General features: G+C 50.3%; 6 protein-coding genes across 6 annotated transcripts; 2 read left to right on the top strand and 4 right to left on the bottom strand.

The window, feature by feature from the left end:
• Positions 1-125: 125 nt before the first annotated feature.
• On the bottom strand, positions 126-996 carry BO97DRAFT_14371 (uncharacterized protein). The gene has a single exon (XM_025690117.1). It carries the CDS (start codon positions 952-954, stop codon positions 181-183), a length of 774 nt encoding a protein of 257 aa, XP_025556924.1. The 5' UTR covers positions 955-996; the 3' UTR covers positions 126-180.
• Positions 997-1408: 412 nt separating this feature from the next.
• Positions 1409-2110, bottom strand: BO97DRAFT_419996 (uncharacterized protein; the record flags this gene model as incomplete). Its single annotated transcript, XM_025696615.1, has 1 exon — positions 1409-2110. The coding sequence occupies one exon, from the start codon at positions 2108-2110 to the stop codon at positions 1409-1411; it is 702 nt and encodes a 233-aa protein (XP_025556923.1).
• Positions 2111-4319: 2209 nt separating this feature from the next.
• BO97DRAFT_14336 (uncharacterized protein) lies at positions 4320-4922 on the top strand. Its single transcript, XM_025690116.1, has one exon. The coding sequence runs from the start codon at positions 4427-4429 to the stop codon at positions 4829-4831; it is 405 nt and encodes a 134-aa protein (XP_025556922.1). The 5' UTR covers positions 4320-4426; the 3' UTR covers positions 4832-4922.
• Positions 4923-5266, top strand: BO97DRAFT_14335 (uncharacterized protein). Its single transcript, XM_025690115.1, has one exon. It carries the CDS (start codon positions 5015-5017, stop codon positions 5195-5197), a length of 183 nt encoding a protein of 60 aa, XP_025556921.1. The 5' UTR covers positions 4923-5014; the 3' UTR covers positions 5198-5266.
• Positions 5267-5880: 614 nt separating this feature from the next.
• Positions 5881-7100, bottom strand: BO97DRAFT_474665 (uncharacterized protein; the record flags this gene model as incomplete). Its single annotated transcript, XM_025700339.1, has 6 exons — positions 5881-6234; positions 6281-6287; positions 6417-6635; positions 6697-6882; positions 6933-6938; positions 7077-7100. 6 exons carry the CDS (start codon positions 7098-7100, stop codon positions 6182-6184), a joined length of 495 nt encoding a protein of 164 aa, XP_025556920.1. The 3' UTR covers positions 5881-6181.
• Positions 7101-17729: 10629 nt separating this feature from the next.
• On the bottom strand, positions 17730-19946 carry BO97DRAFT_326615 (peptidase family M20/M25/M40 protein; the record flags this gene model as incomplete). The annotated part of the gene is made up of 1 exon (XM_025691321.1): positions 17730-19946. A coding segment is annotated over one exon (2217 nt), but the record flags the coding sequence as incomplete, so codon positions are not given.
• Positions 19947-20752: the final 806 nt, after the last annotated feature.

Raw genomic sequence — 20752 nt, 5'->3', positions numbered from 1 at the left:
CATGGAGACTGCCACATTCTTGTATTTAATGGAAGTAGTCGGATAATGTGTGTATACTCTGTACGATTCTCTTAGCCACAGCCCTCAATCAAACACAGTCACTCACAGCCCAAGTATAAACATGCCAATCAGTCCACCAACCCCATCCCCATCCCCATCCCATGCTAACACCTCAGTCGATCAAACCTCACAAGTCCTCCAAACCCACAACCTCCCAAACCGACACCCCCCACGGCAACAATCGGCATCACTCCAACACGACTCCCCTCCCTCCTTACAAACCCTCACATCCCCACAGACCCTCTCGCCATTCACCCCACAATTCCGAGACACACAGTCCTCATCCCGCGCACACGGGGCCCCATAAGCCCCCACCGAGGGCACCTCCTGACAAAGCTTCATCAACGGATCCGCACTCCAAAGACTATACACACACGCCAACCCCTCCCTACACTGTTCCGTGGTCTGACAAGAATCCCCATACTCCCCCCTCGGCCTGCCACAGAACCCCACCTCACAGACCCCAAACCCACACTGCGCATCCACAACACACGCCGCCCCGACTCCCAGCACGCCGGGTAAACACGTGTTCGTCTCCGCCGCGCAGATCCACCTCTCCCCAACCCCTGCGGAGGAAGAAGGATTCACACAGTCGGATACACTGGTACAGTTCTTCCCGGTTTGGGTAATCGCACAGCTCCCCGCAGCACAGAAATTACTCGTGCATTCTTCGTCGAGGGCGCAGCAGGTTCCTTGTTGGAGACGGGGAAGGCATTTTCTGGGACTGGCTTCGCGGAAGCAGTATTCGTTTTCGGCTGCGCAGGTGCTTGGGGTTGTGCAGGTGGGGCGCGTGGTTAGGTATTCTGGGGACGGGTCGGGGGGTGGGGTGCAGGCTTTTGTTGGTGTTGTTATGGATAGGAGGAGGAGGAGGATGGGAAGGGAGAGGAGGTGCATTTTTTTATGGGTTGTTGTTTTTGGGTGAGAGGGGAGGCCTATCGGGGGTAGGAAGAGGAGGAAGAAGACGGGAGGTTTATGTATGGTTGTCTATTGTGGTTGGAGTTGATTGGTGGTGGCGATCTGCAACGTTATTGATCCCCCTGCATGCGGATTGATAGCCCTGCTTTTGAGGGGCTTGGCAATTTCCGGGATACTTGTCATAGAGGGATTACTATTTTGGGTGCGTTTCTATGTTTGGTTATGTTAGGGGTGGGTGTGAGCTAGTTAAAGGATCCTGCTAAGTGGTTGGTTCTTTCATAGGCAAGATCTAAATAGGTGCACTGTATCCGGGTGTAAAAATCGATATTAGAACAAAGATGGTCTTCACTGGTTCTGTGGGTATGGAGCAAATAGCAATTGATTGTAGCTAACCCAATAATTCAATAATTCAATCAGAAACAAGGACCTTAGCTCAGGATTGCGGCTTCAGGCTCTCATTACCCCCAGCATCCATCTCCTTCGCCCAGCTCTCCATCTGCTTCCGCCATTCCTCCACCCTCTTCGTCGCCTTCGACAATACACCGTTTCTAGCCTCCTGCCCACAGATGTGTTCAAACAATTGCATCTGCCTGATCAACCCTCTCATACCTTCGCGGACCCCCTCCTTCACCATTACATACTCTCTCCGGGCTGCCTCCCTCTGTACAGTCAACCGCCGGTCTTTCCACTGCCCAAATGGTCCCAGAACCATGGTGAATATTGTGTTCAGTACTTCTTCCGTCTCTTGGTTGTACTGCACCACATCCTGCAAATGAACCTCGTGCACCACAAGCATCTGATGCCCATACACATCCACCGTTTTTACCTGTTCCTGTCGCGCACAGGCTTCAGATGAGCACAGCTCCTCCGCCTTAGGATGGCTGAACGATCCCCATTTCTCATCCCCAGCTTTGCTGCAGCACTGGCACAGGATCAGGATCTGCGGGTGGATGTATTGCAGACACTTCAGTGTACGCTCGAACGAGTCCGCCACCAACTCAGCGGACCCCCTCGAAACTAGCGATCCGTCAGTGATCATGGGGTACGTGTCCATCGCAATCATGTCACGTAGTCCAGGCTTCATCAACTCGAGGTTTTCTTTCAACCACCCCAGCGTAGGCGATAGTTGAACCATCTTCCCACACTCCAATCCGTCGGACGGACTGGGCTTGAGTAAAAAAATCACGGGAAATCCCGCCATCCACAGAACAATTCCTTCCAATTGTGAAGCTTGCCTCCCAGATCCCATGCTTTGCCTGGAATTCCCGGCCGGCCCTGTAGAGCGGACAGGAATAATCTAGCACGAGTTGGCGGGTGCCTGTGCGTTTCAACTTGCGCAGTTGTTTCGGGATTGTCTTTTGGGCTAAATCGTCCACAAAGCCTCCGTCAATGTAAGGTTTGATTGGTTTGCCGCATTGTTTCTTTGCTTCTTCTATACTGATGAGAAGTGGTAGCAAGTCATTTGATCACCGTGACTTCGTTATGACAACTCGACCACCGACACCGTCGGAAGTGTATCTCCGACTCAATCGCACAACTGAGAACCAACATCATTGTCCCCTCACTACCAACTGCTACTCTTCTACACATGCTAGGGGGTATAGCAGACTCAGCACGCGCCTGAGAGACATAGTTTGTAGTCCGGGAATCGAACGATCGTGACGTTGGCCTGTTGTAAATGCTCCGCAATGTCCCCGGTCCTATGCAATGTCACGGCATCCAGGTATGTACTTGGCTTATGGGGAAGGATACATGAGTCTTGAAGGGTAGAGTATCCTTTATATAAGCTCACCCATGCGGATGAGGCTAGATGAGGCTGACAGCAACCGACATAACGAACATTGACGGCCGTCTGAGGTGTGGCACGGGGTGAGGTTCGGACTATGCAGTGGGAACTACCTACACGGGCAACGTGTATGGCAAGCGAATCAGCTGATCGGAAACCACCAGGCCTGTCAAACATTCCGTCTTATTATGATTGCTACGTCTCTTCAATAATGCTGCTCTAAATACTTATTATCCCACTCAGTCTCCACAATAATGAGTTAGTAGCCGCAACTATCTGCGGAAAATACCGTCAGACTCGTTACCTATCATGATTTACTCGTCTGTGCAGAGGGTATGGCGGGAAAAAGAACTTCATTCGTCATCTATGATAGCCTATTGAGCGATTTCTGATTGTTTTCGCAACCTTCCCCTTCGCCGTGGTAGCAATATCCGAGATGACAGTTGTATCGGCGTCTGCCCCTTGTAAAATTGACATGCTACCATATGCGTCGTGCGTAATCGTAGCAAGAATATAGGGTGGTTCGGAGACATGAAAAATCTTCCACGCGGAATCCCCCATCTTTGCTACCAGAGCGAGTATCGAGTATTGGGTATAGTAAGAACGATCACATCATCTGTATGCGAATTTCTCGCAGCATGCGCATCTAGGAGAGGATTATAAACACCAGCCGGTACTCTGGCTGGTGTTTATAGTCCCGCCTATAACCAAGTGAGACGCTACCGACGATATCAGTAAGCCATCCCGTCTTGAGACTCAGCTCTGAGGACTGAGAGTACGGTTAGTAAGAGATATGAGTGACGTTAGTTAGTGATCGGAACTGGAAGATCACTTACCATGCTTCTTTTTCAGACCTCAGCCCGTGGAACATCGATCCGCGAGCGCGTGGTTTTCCAATGGTCGATTTGCAGGCTCTAGCTCTCTAGCTCGGCACTAATGGGTTCGATTCATGATGAGGTGACGTGCTATCCAAGGGAAAGGTCGCGTGTAGTCTTTGGTGGGCTCCCTAGAATGTTCGGTTCGTGATACGGGACCTGCATATAGACTGCTGTGAGGGTAGTCACCAACCGTTTAGTAGCATTGACCATGGTCCGCGGGATATGCTCGCAGAATGTTGCCATGAATGTCCTCGGGGCTAGACGAAGAGATAGGACAGGGAAACGAGAGCGGAGAATCGCAGAGAATGAGGCGAGTTTGTAGGCAGGAAAAGGAGGATACTAGCATCAAAGCACCATAGTGGAACCAGTGCGAGTCCCACCCGGCAAGTGTGAGGATACGTCTTTTATCGGCTGCTTCAGGATGGCAAGCTGTGCAGTGGCCAAGCGCTTGAGATCCAAAATTTTGTCCACTGATCCTCGAAGGAATCTTTCTCTTCTGTCAGACTTCTACTGTGTTGACGTTGACGCAGGGAGCACTTTTCCCGCTTCCCTATTTTCCATCCCATCAGGGTTCTCACTGGACACGCAGGTCATTCAATGAGCTCTATTTGGAAAGACTGACGCAGCTTCAGCCGTGATGGCAGTTGTTGAGCGGTGAAGAACGATGGAAGAGCAGCGCAGCGTTTCTCCTCTCTTCTATCTTCTGGTCAGCATCACAACCTTGGATCAGGCATAAGTTTCACATGCGAGACCACCAAGACGGCAATTTGAAAGGCATACTTTACCCATGGCCTGGACCATGGTAGTCTCCCAGTCCGCGGCTCGGCCGTTGTACACCGGGTCGCCGCCCCTTTTACAAACCCAGAGCAGCGAAGAGCCAGCTATTTCTGACCTCCTGGGTCCGGTAACCTTCCGGTCTCTGTTCGTCCCCATCAAGGCATCCGCCCCGAAGCAAGGCCCCTCGGAACATGCTTGGCCACAGCCCTCAAAGGAAATCAGTCATCACTGGAGAGCAGGCGGAGCCAGACTAAAATCGGGACAGTCTGGCGGCAGGCGACGGACTCGCGGTACACCTCCAACAAGGGCTATCGAATGTGCACCTATCAGCGACTTCCATACACCTGATAGCTTTCTAAACCTCCTTGACGTGCTTTCTTGCTCTGGGCGACCAACCTGTGCCATCTGGCGGTAGATAAGGTCGGCGGGTTCCACGACCGTGGCGAGGAGGACGCATGGCTCTTCAACCTGGGGTTGAACCATATAATCATACGAGAAGTCTATCTGGATGGATCACAGCTCCAGACTTGCATTCACATTGGGGTCACCTCTCTTTCGAAATTGACACGATCTCTGGCAAAAGTTTCCTGGACTTCGCATGCGTCCCTATTCTCTGTTTGCATGTGTGCATTTTTGGAATCGAGATGGTGCCCATTATGACAGCATTAAATGTTTTATCGGCGTGCATGCAAGCCTAGGATTGTTCTTCATCATGCATCTGGTATTCGCTGTCATGTTCAGAAGCTCTTCGTCTATAAGGATACTTAATCATTGTACTTAGCGTGTCGAGCAAAGATCGCTCATCCCTTTCAAGACATGTGCATCACTTCGATGCACCAAGGCTGGTCGACCCATTGTTTCTGTCGACTGTCTTGCTTTCGATGACTTGGGAGCTTTGCTATGGCTCGCGTTTCTTGGCTCTATCGTCCAGTATTTATTGATGGCTGTATTTTGGTCCGGAACCGAGGCTCATTTCTTCCCACAATACCAGATAATGAGCCTAAAAGAGGCCCACGGCATGCCATGCTGGTCGTGGTGTTGGTAATAGTATTGGTGGTGGTGATCGCACTGGTGGTGGTGATCACACCAGATAATCGCACCAGGTAAGCGAACGTGTGATCCCCGGTTTCGACGAGTACCGAGAAAGGATAAATCCCAGTATTCCTTTGCGCGCGGCAAGTTCTCCGAGCCGTTTTTGTTATCTCCCAGCAACTCGACAGTGGAATTTGCATCTAGGCCCTTACAGAGGGCTAGTACATACTTGCCCTTCCCTGGCACTGTAACTATGAACTGCGAGCAAAACTCGAACGAAAATTCCGCTGTAAAACCATTCTGTGAACTGGATAGTTGAGACGAGTTAGCCTAGCAACTAGAGACATTTATAAATGCTGGCTGAACTCATTCCACACTGGAGTCACGCATATGTAGCCCAGTTGAGTGAAGTTGAAAGGCTATCTTTGTCTTCTCCTCTTCTGTCTTCTCCAACCACGCCGCCCCTTTCAGCCAAACTTTTGTGTGCAAGCTGCACCACTTGCCCTTCTCACTTCTCCAACAATAATTGGCACACGTCTGAAATTTTACCGCCCGCCCGGTAAGCACTGAGGGTTCAGGAAGGAATATACTTGGTATATGCATCTGTTGGATAACACTCTTGACTCTCCAAAGAGCTTTGTCCATATCCCCTTGAGAGTAGTGCATTTTTATAGTAAAGAAATGCACCAGTGCAGGAGCACTGTCAGTCTCAGTCGAGTCGACATCTTCAAAGTTAATGATAATCGTTTTCGAATACGGGTTTATCGGACTCATAAAGCAAAGAGTCTGGTCAGAGACGCTTAGTTCCGTAGAAAAAGCAGGAATAACTGACCTCTCCTCTGTGGGAGAATTTTGGTCCAGCGGTCAAATGCCGCTGTCAACCGCAGAAACAAGTAATTCTTGTATGTATTATGCCGGAGAGCCGCTTTCTGAATGCAGCTTCGGCTTTGGGATGGCTTGTCACTCACTTCCATAACTGGCGAAACATGTTCGACGTACCTAGAATTGTTCGTACTGGACTGTTCGTACTGGACAATAACATTGAGATAGACATGGGTATCTGGTAGGTCTAGCAGTGCCGCGTCGGACATCTCGGTGTCCTGCGAGGCAGCGGTGGGGAGGGCGGGGACATTCCCCATCTCTTCGTCCGCATCGTGGGTGTCATTATGATTGGTCGCCATTTCTCTCTGACGGGCGGATCAGTATTCCCCCAGCCACTCAAGTTTCGATTTCCGGAGATGAACTTACTTGGTGAGAGTGATTGTAGCGGATAGTAGACTGTGATGGGTTGTAGCCGATTGTGGAGGAGGACGGTGGGTGGTTCCGGAGAAGAGTCCGACTTTCGAGACTGCATGTTGGATTATTACGGCAGTCCATTGCAGCCATGAGGCAAATATGCGATTTGTTGTTATTCTTAGCTTTCTCGCTTAGGATCTGCCGGCAGGATCAATTTCTCTTCTTATTGGCCAATTCAATGTACGTACATAAAGCTATACAGGCTTGTTTAGCTTCGCCTTTCGGCTGCTAATCCTCAGCACCACGGAGAGGTGCAAGCCTTGCCCAGGATGTTGTATACAGGTATTCCGTACAACTGGGGTGCTAAAAAGAAACATCTAAATTGTACGTACCTTGGTCAAGGATGATCGGCCCATCTTGGTGGGCATTTCAACTAGCATTACTTTATCATCATCATCCTCCTCCTCTTGTCTCTCGTCCGGCTCCAAAACGATAGGGTTGGCCCCATTGTCCCCTTATACATTTCTATCCTCAACGACGATCGGTTCGTTATCATTGATGACAATTTGCTCGACGTCTAGGAAAACAGGGTTACTATACGCTGTGCCAGGTAAACCCCGGGGTTGAACCACAGCGCCGCGTTCTTCCCGTACGGCCGGCCACAACTCGTCTCGGACGGAGCACAGACTGCCTTTGTCTGGCCACTTGCAGTTGGCGCATGCTCCTCCGAATGCGCCTGGGAAATGGCGGCATTCAGGAAAAGGCCCCCCCCCCGGTACCAATGCGACACTTGGTACAGATGCCTCATGTTCAGCACCGGCGCGGTATATGCAGGGGATATGCTCACCATGATGGTAGCCATACACCGGATGTGGGTTAACCGCGGACCGCACTTTCTCATTATCAAAATCATGTATTGTTCACATATGCCACGTCTGCATTGTGTATAAGAGCATGGGCAAAGGTTGATCCATAGTGATAAGTTAGAGACAATCTGAATACGGTCAGCATATCTCGAGAACGGCCATAAGTCACCGATTTCAGCTGCCATGACATTTCGGCCTGAGGAATCTGGCCATTGAGGACTAAAATTGGCCGAGGGAGATTCCATAAGTTTACACCCGACACTACTCTGTGTGCCCAAACTCATCAAGCTTTGGGCCCTCGATGGAGCGGTTTATCTCCGGTAATAATAGGCTGATCGGTAGGGGGTCTCTCCGGCCGCGCCTTCGTACCACACGACAAGCGAACAGGTGCTGCCGACCCCAATCACTCGCCGGCTTATAGCTGAGGGTCGAAAAGGTCTCCATAGCCTCCACTCTAGATCGGTTATTGTATCTGGCTTCGGAAGTAATAAGTTCGAAGTACAATAGGATATCCTTGGCTCAGGTTCCTGCCGCTGTTATTATTATCACTGACTTTGCAGCCCACGGGGTCTGAGCTATGTATACAGGTCACATAAAAGATCGGTAGATGGCTACAGAGAAGATCTGAAGGATTATATAGGAGAACAGACTCGTGCTGCCGATGAGAATGGTGGCAGTAGTGATTGAAAGCGAAGGTAAAGGATAAGACGTAAGGATCCTATTAGGATTGAATGCATTTAGGCCTATTAAAGAGCCTCTGCCCAGCCTGTGCTACCATAGTCTCTGCGTAAGTCCCTATGGCGGTTTTCAATCGTCGTGATGATTGGAATCTCCAATGAACACGGATCCTCGCGCCCGGAACGGTTGTCAGCGAGCGGCACAGCCGTGGCCAACACCGGGAGTGTCCTTGCAATTCAACAGCATTCGTTTCTTGCAAGATCGTCTATATCACGGATTGGACGCTGAATGGTAGTTTATTTGATATCATGAATTCTATAACTCGTTCTTGTCTTTTGGCGTTGTTTCGACTCAGGAAATTGTAGCTCTTCATAATCGATTCCTGTCTGGTCGAGAGCCCTGCTGTGGTAGTCTATACCGAAGGACTCAGAAATCAATATAGAAAATGATGGTCACATTATGTAGTCCTAGGCGATATTAGAATAAATATAGTGGAAGGAAACCCAAAGACAGGTGTGAGCGAGACACCTGCTAGGCGCTATGATGGATCATGGAAGTTCCTCATACCATGTGCGGAAGTTCTCGCACCCAGCAGCCATAGATCGCTGTGAGTAAAAAGAAAGTGTTTTTGTTAGCGCCATTCAGCTGTGTCGCAATAAGCGACCGCAGCAATCCGAGTATGTCTGCAAGGTAGAATTACTCGATTTCTTTATAGGTCTGGGCGAGAAATATCAACTTGAAGCGCGCAATGGCCGGCACCACACCGGTTGCACTCCGCATCACACATTCTGCTCGAGTGTCAGAATAGGGTAGATATAGGCTGACCCATGGGCTATCTTTTGTAATTCTCCTAATTCAGCCTATTTTCTCTTCTGCTTATACACATAGGGTCACTTTACCTCAGACTTTCTATATCATGAATGATGTCGCGGCTTGTTCTAAGTCTTGCTAGAGAATGTGGTTCGGGGTAATCAAAGCAATTCCGTTAGAGTTGAGTAAGTCAAAAGTCTACATAGCCTCAAACGAATGGAAATCTTCAGCGAATGGGCAAGCGAGACTGAACGGGCCTCATATTTCACACAATCCTGTACTAGGGCCAGCTGCAGGCCCGGTCAATCTTCCACAACGCCTCTGTCACGCTTACCAGGGGATTGCGACGCTCTCCCTGTCGAACACCGGTTGGCCATAAATGGCTCTGATAGCTTGAGTCGGTCTGTGCCGACTCTTTTTAGTGGAACGACGGCATCGTATGTCGATAGAAAGCCGAGCTGGCACTCGTACGCGTTCATGTATGAGCCCAGTTGCGCTAGTATGCTACTAGTTCTCTTAAGGTCTAGCAAAGCGTCAATTGCTCGTTTTTGCGCTATGGTGTCACGGCTGCAGCGATTATTTGTGTCTCGTGCGCGGGCTGGTTGTTGACAATAGCTAAAAGGAAATGAGAATCCCAGTGCAGAAAGGTCGACTTCGATTTCCTAAGTCGCATTTCTATATCCAGTAGCTTAGGATGGGCTGCTCGAACCAGCGGGAACAGGCCGAAAACCAAGGCACGGTTGCTAGCCACCTCGAACGGGCTGTAATGGTGATACCTCATGTGTCCCAAAGGTAGACTTCTGTCTCAAATTGTAGGTGGATTGAAGTCAATGGAGGACTCGAGATCTTCTGTCTTTGCTCTTATCTGATATGCGGTCATATGGAAATCGGAGATGGTAAAAGCTGGACGAGGCCCCTTGAACCCCCTTGGTGACAAACTTGATGGAGCACGAGCTGCGTAAGTTCGAGCCAGGCTCATGTTAGAAGCAGGCAACGTAGTGTTTCTTGCCAGGGTTGGGTTTGTAGGTGTCGGCGTCACTGTCGGACTCGGATTCTGGCTTTGATTTGAGTTTGGCAATAGCTCGACTGTATACCTCCGTCATAGCAGATACGCTGCTATCTGAGCTTATCGGCTAGGCGACAATGTTTGTCAAATTTGCACTCATTACAATGTAGCAGGAGGTGGGCATCTGTTCAAGAATGAAGGTTCCCTGTCATTGTAAGAGCCCTCAAGAAAGTTGCACGCTTGCGAATAGTGAAAGCTCTTTCCGTATGTGGCTCCGTGCGGTATTTCCTATCTGAATAACTGAAGTTTGAGGTTGTACATTTCCAGGATGGGGAGATTGTGGATGGTGGTATTGTCGGGGCCTCTTACTCATTCTCATTGATGTAGCAAGTGGGTGCCAATCGTTTGTCTGTATGATGGTGGAGAAGCTTGGAAACCTCGTTAGACTGCGAGAAGGCCAGGGGTACGGTATAATCAGCTGCGTCTGATTATTTCCTGATCTCTGGTTAGATTGCATCTCCAAATCGTCAACATTGTTGAGTAGAGGTATCAATCAGGATGAGGATAGTGCCAGCGCCGTCGTCCGACATCGGTACGAGAAAGGGATTCTCGTGGCCAATGCGTCTCTGAGACGTCAATTGCAAGCACCAGCATTGTGATCAAGGAGCGACCGTTGGAGTATTGAAGATGGGGTAATTAGGGGGTGCATGTATTGGAAGGCTCCTAGGCCTTAAGCAGGAGTGAGAGCCAATTTTGTATCACACACGTGCGAAAAGGAGCCGAACAGCAGGAGACAGAAGGGCAACATTGTGAATGTCTTGGCGCCTTTACTCCCCCATTGATGCTATCTGAGCTCGATTGCGCTTGTGAATCTCATTAGCGTAGCTTCCTCGAAGAATCGATATGCCTTGGGCTCAAGATCTGAATGAGCGTGCGACTAAGGATGTCGGTTCTTCCAAACCAACCGAATGCAAGCCTGGATTAGATACAGTCGACATTCGAGACTTACCCCTGCTGATAAAGTGTTGTCGATGCTTCAGAAGGCTTTCTATGGTTTTATTCGTGACCATCATCCTCCTCCTTTCTCTCAATTCTCATAATGAAGACAAAATCGTGATACGGACCTCAAGGCATGCTGCGCATTACATATTGTACGGCTGAGCCTTTAATCGTATCTTTTTGGATTCAGATTTTTCCACCACATGAAAATGGACTCTCCACCTTTTCTGGGCAAGCTCGAGGTTGGGATACAGACCGAGAGACAAGGTGGGAAATAGGCTGGGAACAGGCCGAGAGGCAAACTGGCACGCGTCACCACCACTTTCGCCGGCACTCCGAGTACGTTGACGTGCTGGCCCTGCCGTGATCTCAAGCCCGGCTGACTTGTTCTAGATTTGTGCATCTCCCAATCATCGGGCTATCTACATCATGATAACCTCGACGTGTGCTTCAGGTTGAGATCACACATGCTCTCATTGTGTTGAGCCGGAGCCTTCAAAGTCCTCAGAACGTACGCTAACCGGCTGATAGGATGAGTAGCATTTAAGCGCGGCTGGGTGCAACATTGCGATGTTCTGCTATCACCAATGAACCTAATCTTGAGCAGAGGCACACATGCAGGCTTTGTCAACAAGGTTGCTTGGCTGCCGAGAGGGCCGCATTTATAACAAAAGACTAAAGGTTTGAAGCACATCTGATTGGATCCTTCTGTATCAAGGGGGTAATGCTACTGTAGTCAATATTAGCCTAGTATCTGTAGTTTCGGCAATCTGCTTAACTTACTATGCTCGTGAGGCGCTCATTTTATCTTGGATGAAAGTGTCCGGGTCCGCCGAACAGGCAATCTGTGTATTAAGGCGGTGGATGACATCCCAAGTGACAGATTCGATTATGGTTGTCAAAGGAGACCCAGATAATGCTTATCCGAGAATATCATCAGATTGAAAGCAACGATGGATTACTTGAAGAAATTCCGTTAATTTATGATTCATGAAAGGAGAGAGGAGAAGCTAGGCCGTAGTCGTCACACTTGCAGTCGAGTCTCTTGCCCCTGGGCACCATCCACTGTCAGATTGTCGCGATATATAAACTCCGTTATGACGAGGTATACCTCTAGATCTCATGTTATTCATCGTATGATGGGATAATCATGAAGTCTTGGGCTTGGGTAGAACGGGATCAGTGTGGAATATCTCTGCCACGCAGCAGAAGTCGAAAGGGCATTGTGCACGCGCAGAAAGTGCCGATGAATCTCCCTGCTCCAGACGCAGACACTATGGTAGCTCTTGTTAAACTAACCATCAATCGTAGAGATAATTCACCCTAGATTCTGATTTTGTGTAGTTCTGCTATTTCCCATCTGTCGCGATCACTCTTCAGCACCAGCACTACCTCCGACACTCTCCCTCTGGCCCCACTGCCCACCACGATGAAGGTTCTAAGCATTATCTGACCGTAAGTTCTATTGCTTAGCGTCTCGTTATATCATGTCATATCCAACTCAACAGACTGACCGCGCCATACTTTTCAGTCAAGGCCAAGGTCACGCTTGACATGCCTCTGTGGACAACCGGGTGCGATTTCTGTAGCTTTGCTCTGGCCTTGGCTCTTGAGTCTATGATTCTGCGGAAGTGGCTATAGGATCGGCCTATTTTGGGCTATAGGCGGAATTCATCTCATAGTGTGCGTCGTCGGCGCTTAGGTACGGCTTGCTTCACTTCATCTGTACCGCGGCGTTGCTCTGCAGTTCGCTCTTCTGGAGTAAACATATCCTCGGATGTAGTTGCCGGTACTCCGTCTCGCCATTGATATATATGCATTCATTCAAAGCCATACCGCAGGCATCGCGGGGGTGGGGGCGGCGGGGGAGTCAGGCTCGCTCAGGGGCGAACCCACAGGCGACAGGGCATCAATGGCGGCGGCGGACTATCTGATTTCTGATATCCGACTCGTGCACGAAAGAATCAATGAAAGTATTTGCGACGGATGCGCCTGCACCGAATCGAAGCCCGGCATGGGAAACATGACTACTGCTTAGACATCAGTAACGCACGCCCGATAGCAGAACCCGATTCCATAGCTGACAAACACTGGCCGCTCTCCAGGTCTAAGTACCACCATAGCTGTTTTTAGTGTGACGTGAAATGACAGCCCGGGCTCAGCAGACAGACCGAAAGTAAGAGTAAACAAGGCGGGTATATTTCTGGAATTAGACCATGGAGTCCGACACATTCGCAGTACCAGTTACCAGCCAGCCCTTTGTTTCTGGCCGACATTCTAGCTGGCTGCCCGTTGTTGGAATCACTTCCAGTAATCACCATAAAGGTCCCTGTCCATCATGAACTCCTTGCAGTTCGAGAGCACGTGAAAGACTGCGCCGTTGAGATAGCCGTTGACTGCGTTCACGCAAGCGCTCTTGTCGAGCACCTCCTTGTATATTTTCCCCCGTTGTTTATGATCCGCACTGCGTGCTAGCCGCGCCACCACCCCCTTCCAGGTACAAACGGGCTTTGTTGAGCTCTGCTGGGCGTACAGCTAGTCTCACGAGCTGCGCAAGAGGCTGCGCGAACTGCGGATCCGCCCATTTTGTGGCTCCAGGCAAAGGGGAATGTGGTTCCTCTGCGGATGGCCGTGTGCCGAAAGGGGAGCCGGTTAATATTCCGGCACCTGGATGTGGATTCTCCACGGCAATGTAATTGAACGCGGAGACGTCGGCGGGTGTTCCTGGGAAGAGTTCTCTTCTCTTCTTGACGGCCTATCATCCTGAAATCGGTTTGTCCAGAGCTAGGGTTCCATGGCCGGCAGAGCGCCGCACTTTTGCGGCGTCCGGTGCGGCCCCCGACGACCCTTGAAAATCCGAGGGAAGGAATAGATTTCACGCCAGGTCGTACTCATAACCGCAGCAGGTCTCCAAGGTGAACAGCCTCTTACTAGTCTCGGTAGTCGTTGCCGATCTTTGACGGGTAAGTCTTGATAGTAGTAGTAGATCGTAGTCTGCAGACAGAATCGCGATAGACAGATCCACAAATTGTTTAAGTAGGTACAACCACTGCGAGATATCTGCTGTGATGAATCCTTCTGCGCTTGGATACACACAAATTACTCGAAATTCCTGCTGGACCCTGAGCTGGGTCAATATAGCAGCCGAGGAGGGCACGTTCGTAATCATTTGCTTTTTGACGAGTTCTTCAAACATACTCACTCCCACGAGCCCCGATTCCACCTTTGCGTTCGCAGGCATGAGAAGGGCCTTCGTACGCGCTGACAGACACATATCGTCCCCATCATGCTGAGCATTGCCGTCTTTATCGATTGAAGAGGCGTGGGTGGCCAGAAGTATGATCAGGTTCGTCGCTTGACACCTCGGCGGTTTATGATGGGAGCAATAACACTTTGTTGTCCGAGAAGGTGTGATTCCGCTTTCGACGTTAGAGACTAGTACCCATGACCTATCAGCTTCAGTTTCTTACCCTCGATGCGAATGACCATATTCTTTGAGCCCTGGGCCCATTGCATGAGTTCGATATGCTGATCAGACTCGCGTTGTTTGAAATCCGTCTCGGCAGAGGTATTGAGAGAACCCAAGCGATGAGGCAATTTGTAAAGGAGAGCATAGTTCTGAGAACACTCTCAGTGCCCAGTCCATGAAAGCTGTCCGTCCAAGCGGGCTGACCCGGTCCGATAAACACGAAAGAAGCCCTCAAAGTACCCCGAACTTGCAGTTGCATGGTGCGTCGACCAAATAACCCGGCTAAGGCCAGTGTTCCAATCCTGGGATACGCGTAAAAACATGCGCACAGAGATCCCAGAGGAGAGAAACATGAAAAAGCCAAAGCAAGATTTCGAAGGGCACTTCTGCGGAGAACTAGACCCAAGGAAATGCAAACCAGGAGAGCGCGCTGGGCGCGAGCGCGGGCGCCAGTATACGAAATCCGAATATCTGCGAAACAATTGTTGTATGGCTAGTGATTGCCGCCACAGGCAAGACAATGTCTCGATGAGCTGCAGGGACCATGTTCTTGTAGCGCTGACAGTGTCCGCCACTGCATAATCCATTGCTCAACTGGATTCATGGTGTAGGCTCTGACAACCTCACCTGCTTCAGTATCGTGTGATTGTAACGAAATCCCATGAGTCCTCGCCAGCGGTGGCCGTGTATGGCCTTACAAAGAAGGCTGGATAAAACCCATCCACATATCACCTACGGTTATGGTGGCTTCGGATGGAGCGAACTGGGAGCACGGGGAGTACTCCGGCCACATAGCAAATGTGGTGGCGCCGGGGGCCGAATCGCAAGGAGACATATTCCACTTCTGGTACAACCCAGGGCTCATGTAGAGAGATCTGAGTGTGGTTCAATAGGGAGACCACTTATCTTCCCTTGAAACCCACCTCGACTGCATTTTCGCATGGGTATGTCGTATGGGTATGGCATCGACGTCCCGACGGAGACTGCGCAGACAGGCTCTTGTCCCTGAGCAGTCTATGGCGACGGGTGTTGGAGAACTTCGGAGAAAGAAGAAAAGAATGTGTAAGAGAAGTACCAAAGCAGCCTTGATTTCGCCAAACGAGTTCTCGGGTTAAGGCCAGCAGCTAATATATCGCCGCATTCAGCCACCCTCGTTGAGACCTTCGAAATGAACTTTCTGCTTCTGGTCTGTTTGAGCTGTTAGAACCCGGATTCGTGTTTGGAGTGATTCTTCGGGGAGTTGATCAGCACATCAAGAAGCGTACTTACTTTCTGGGTCAGATATTGATTGATTGCCAGACGCTGGCTCTTATCCTCTCATGGCTCAGAAGCTTGTTGACGGGGTCATGGGCTTTGGTCTACATGCTTTGATCATGAATCAAAGGTGAGGTGGTTGCCCTATGCCCCCCTGACTGGCTTGAAACCCTGTCTTTGACTTTAAGGGATTAGGGTCAAGTTGGTGGTTTGTTTCTTGGATCACGTTCGCGGGATGCAAAGGGGATTAAGGAAGAGATGGTATGATTGAGGAACAAGAGAGTGGTAAACAAAGAGGTAGTATGATGAACTAAATAGAATAAAAAGTAGTAGAGCCTTGGAATCGTGGAGATGAGTATGGATGAAGAGGAAGAGGAAGAGGAAGAGAAAGATGGGAGGAGAGAGAGCTGAGGAAAGACGAGGCATGTAGGTAATTCACAGATCGATTGAGGAATCCATTAACATCGGCGATTGTATTCAATCATAATATGGCCCAAGAATACCTATGGCCATTGATTCACAGGAGTCCAAAGCTGATAGTGAAAGAAGATAGCCACAGTGAAGTGGTCTCCAAACGATCAGGGCTTCGAGATTTGACATTGTGTGAATATGGCAATTTCCTGCACCTTTTCCAAATAATCCTCAGGATCAATGTCCTAGTCTATAGGCCCCTACAGCAGATCATGCCATAGAATGTGCAGGAATAGTGCTTATGAAGTTAGGACTTAGTCAAGCAGAATCTAGAAGACCTACGTAGCTAGTAAGGAGATTGACCGCTCTATATCAAGATCCTACCACGCTTGAGAGTTATGATATCATACACTGTCGCTGACTCGAGACCAGGCCTGCTGAATACCCCGAAAGCCATTTCGAGAATGATACTCATTTCCATGCTCGCCCTGATGATAATGATATCCATTTGAATGACAAGAGCGACAAACTAGACCATCGTGCTGCCGCAGGCCAAAGAACCGATATGAGAAGAGAGCATTCCTTCCACTCTGCAACTGCATCAACAGAACCACCGTGGCTCGGGCCGTTCCAGAATCCGAAAACTATGATAAGGATGTTTGTGCTGCGTCTCCTGCGTCTGACGCGAGAAAGGAACCTAGTTTCGGGACACTTGAAGGTATTGCTCGGAATAGCTTGCATTTGTTTATGTCGCGGTTCAAAGAAAATACATTCAAGTGGATGATGTACCGCTTTGCTTGCAAAACGCCAACACATCAAGTCATCCAAGGAACGACTCCGAATGGGAAAAATTTGTGCAAAATACAGCAGATACCAGCGAAGCAAAACAGCCAGGTACCCTCTCCCCAATGGGACAACTCTACCAGCAAGCCATAACCAGAGATTGGAGTACGATTCAAGAAGGAAAGAAAGCCGAGTTGATGGACAGTCCTCTGCCCAAGTATGTAATATGAGATAACTAAATTAAATATAGTCACAGACACGAACCTTCCACAAAACAACGAGTCTATCAAATAATTGAGCACCCAAAATCCCAATATGTTATGCCAAACAAATAAGTACAGTGGCTCTGCCCGGTGAGATAGCCAGCATGTGCAAACACAGATTCAGAGAATGGTATCAATAAAAAACAGAAAGCAAAAGAAGAAAACCGCTGATCGCTATGTGATGATGCTAGATCAACTTCATCGACTGTTAAAGTCTTTATGTGCAAAATATTGTGCCGTGGCGACGTGGAATGCATGAGAAGGATAAACAAGATGGGCGCAGATAGAGCTCTTGATCCTGGAAATAATCGAACAACAGATGGAGGTAAGGCACAAGATCACGGAGCTATTCTCGACTGTCGGGATGCGCTGCGACGGCCACTCGCTCCAAATTGACCCGGGGCCAGATTTTTTCGCTGCTCTTGAATCGGTTGTAAGGGCGGCGAGATACATTGTCTTGGGTCCATGATTGGCTCGTTCCAGCCTTGTGGTTGGGGATCGATTGGGGAGGGAATCTTCGGGAGAGGACAATTGGGCGGTGGTGCTGCAGGTGGCCCGATAAGTCCTGGCATACTCTTGCGTCGGCCCATACCAGCCGGCGGCAAACGTGCATTAGGGTCGGTTTGGTACATTACCGATCCCCGGACTCGTGGCTGGTCTTGGCCACTTGTTTGCTCTTCCGCCAAAAGATGCAGCTCGGAAGGAGGCTTCCCTCCAACGGCAGTTGTAGGACGCAGCGTATTGGCGGCAGACTTCAACGGATTCCGAGGCAAGCGAGAAAGACGATGACTCTTGGAATCGACATTCTGGACCGGATCCACCAAGGAATCCTGCGAGCTAGAAACCCGGAGTGGTTTAGGCGGGGCCAATGTTTGGGCGGGTTGGTTCTGTTGAGACTCATTCATGACGCCCAATCCAAACCCGTTCGGTATCTTGCCGGGGGAATGCGGTGGAGATGGGAAGGCGGATAGAGTATCTGCGGGCGGGTCGTTGCTGATAACGTCGAGAGCAGGCGGAGCCTGCGAGAACTGGGGGACCTGCAAGGGCCCAAACCGAGCTGTATACCGTTTGCTAAAAGAGGGAACGCTGAAATTAGGAGCTGGTGGGGAGGTGCTGCGATAGATTGAATCAGGCTGCGTTGACTGGGCCCGAGGGATCTCGGCCGCCATCTCAGCAGCTGTGGGCATGGCTTGCGTTGGCGACGCATGCAACGATCGTCTTTTAGTCGAGCCCGAAGCCGTCGGACTGCCCATATCGAAGGATTTAGGTACATTATCAGACGATGGCACACTCGGCACGCTTGACGCTGTCATGGTTGAGTAAAAGCGCCCCGAATTGCTGACTGGCGATGTCACTTCTGTATGTGTCGTGGAGATAGATCCAGAACGGGATTCAGATGCCGGTGGTAAAACTATCGAACGGCGATTGACCGAGACATAGGAGTTCCGACGAGACTGATCACTGAAGCTTGGATCTCTCTCCTCTCCAGATGCGGGCAGCTGGGGTGGAATTAATGTGGAGTATCGCTTCGTATCCTTCGTTATCATTTGACGGATGCTAGGTTTGGAGTTGAGCTGATGCCCCGGCTCGCCATCATCTGCTCTTTCGGAGATATACTTCTTGCCACCGCGCGCTTCGATCTGAGCTCGGACAGCCAGCAGCCACGTATTCATGTCCTCGGGATGGTCGAAGACAAGCAGGAAGCTTCGTTCCATTCGACGAGTATGAGAACGGTGAAATCCAAAGCGAAAGCGATGGTGCTTGGGTCCTTCACTGCCTTCCTCGTCCGAGGTTTGTGTCACCTGGAGCACGTAATGCTTTCCTGGAATCGCATCGCTGGCGAAGGCCACCGACTTGGGTCCCAGCTGGAGCATTTTCTCCGGCAGACGGTCGTGCTTGCCCGAGCCCGCATATTGTAGGATGTATCCGGCGGTAGCGAGCACATACACCTTCTGAGACCATTCCGTCTTGCTGACTGTCTCGGAAAGTGTGCGTAAATGTCTTTTTCTCTCCTTCTCTTCTTTTTTCTTCCGGGTCGTTGTTTCCTCGGCGGCGTCTCCATTCTGCGACGACTTTTCATCTTCGCGCGAAGAAGTAATCCCCTTGGCTTTTGCCGTGGCCTGCATGCGCAGGATGGAGTCCACCGATAGAGAAGGGACCGGTAACGAATCATGCTTGATCGACTGCGGATATGCCTGAAACAGTGGCGGAGGCTTCCAGCCTAAGTCTCCCGCGGAGGCTGGATCATCGCTGGACTTTCCGCGCGATTTGGTGGGTAGCTTCGGGCGCTGAGACGCAGCGGTGGTGGGGGATGTGGGCAATGTCGCAGCAGATGCATTCGTTTTCGGTGTGGCGACAAGGGTGGGTGATAAGGGCGCTGCCCCTGCGTTGTTGGGGGCCGGTTGTTCGCCGGTGGATTTCTGTTCGTCAATACCAGATAGCTTGACATCCGCGGCCGACTTACGGGCCGACTTGTCGCGTCCAAAAATGTTGCGCAGACTGGTTTTGGATGTCTGGCGTTTCACCGGAGTGGATTGTAAAGGGACTCGCTCTCCGCTCCCCTCATCGGTCTGGTAGTCGGAGGGTCGGGGTCGCTGTGGTCGGGCCGCTGTCACCTGGATCGGACGCGCGGTGGGACGGCTGAAATTGGTCTGTAGCGGCGCCAGTCGCTGGCCTCTGCGCTCGTTGACCGATTGTTGCGGGGAATGGATTTCCAGCGTCATTCTCTGCAAGACTTCCCACGAATGCGCAGAACAGCTGTGCGGCAAGTCGGGTGATGTGATTGTAGTCGGGGTGCGATCGAGGTAGTATGTTCCAGCATTCGTCCCGCGGTGATGTAATGATCGATTGAAACGAAAGGAGTTTAAAGAAGGTGGTGAAGATGGCTAAATGACTTCATCGACAGACAACGCGAGACAACTGGCGGATTCGAGTGACGATCGGACCACTAGACGTGGATCATTCCCGACCGAATTGTGGAGGCACAATGTCGCACCCACCAGGACAGAGCTCGGAGCGATACAGATGAATGAGAGAGATCGCGATAACAGGTTGTGGATACAGCACAACCCCAAAGTGCACGACGAACAGGGGGTGATTGCCGGGAGTGGGAAACTGGGTCAACAGATCATCGGGAGGTGAAAGATCAAATCAGGAGGGATCCATTGCCGTTCGTGAGCTATAAAAGAGTCGCAATGGAAAGACAGTGAGCGAAAGGGACTGTCGCGAGCAGTAAGGATAAAAGAGAATGAACGGTAAAAGGGTGAAAAGAGGGGAAGAAGAGGCAAGAGAGTGTGAGAATCGATGGGTGGATGGGTGGATGGAGGTGGGAGAAAGAGGAAGAAAACGACGATGACTCGAGAATTGGGGAGTGGGACAAAAAAGGCAGGACTGGAGAGGGGAGGGGGGTGAAAAAAGTGCAGCTAGGAAATAATTAAAAATAAAGGAATTGAAACTAAAAATGAAACTAAAGAAGAAACGATGGGACGGGCGAACGATGGACGCAAAGCCGCGTGAAACGGACTGCAGG

This window comes from Aspergillus homomorphus (assembly GCF_003184865.1).
Source record: "Aspergillus homomorphus CBS 101889 unplaced genomic scaffold BO97scaffold_1, whole genome shotgun sequence".
Taxonomy (NCBI): Eukaryota; Fungi; Ascomycota; class Eurotiomycetes; order Eurotiales; family Aspergillaceae; genus Aspergillus; species Aspergillus homomorphus.
Note: the sequence above shows the minus strand (reverse complement) of the source record. Positions and strands in the feature narration are given on the sequence as shown.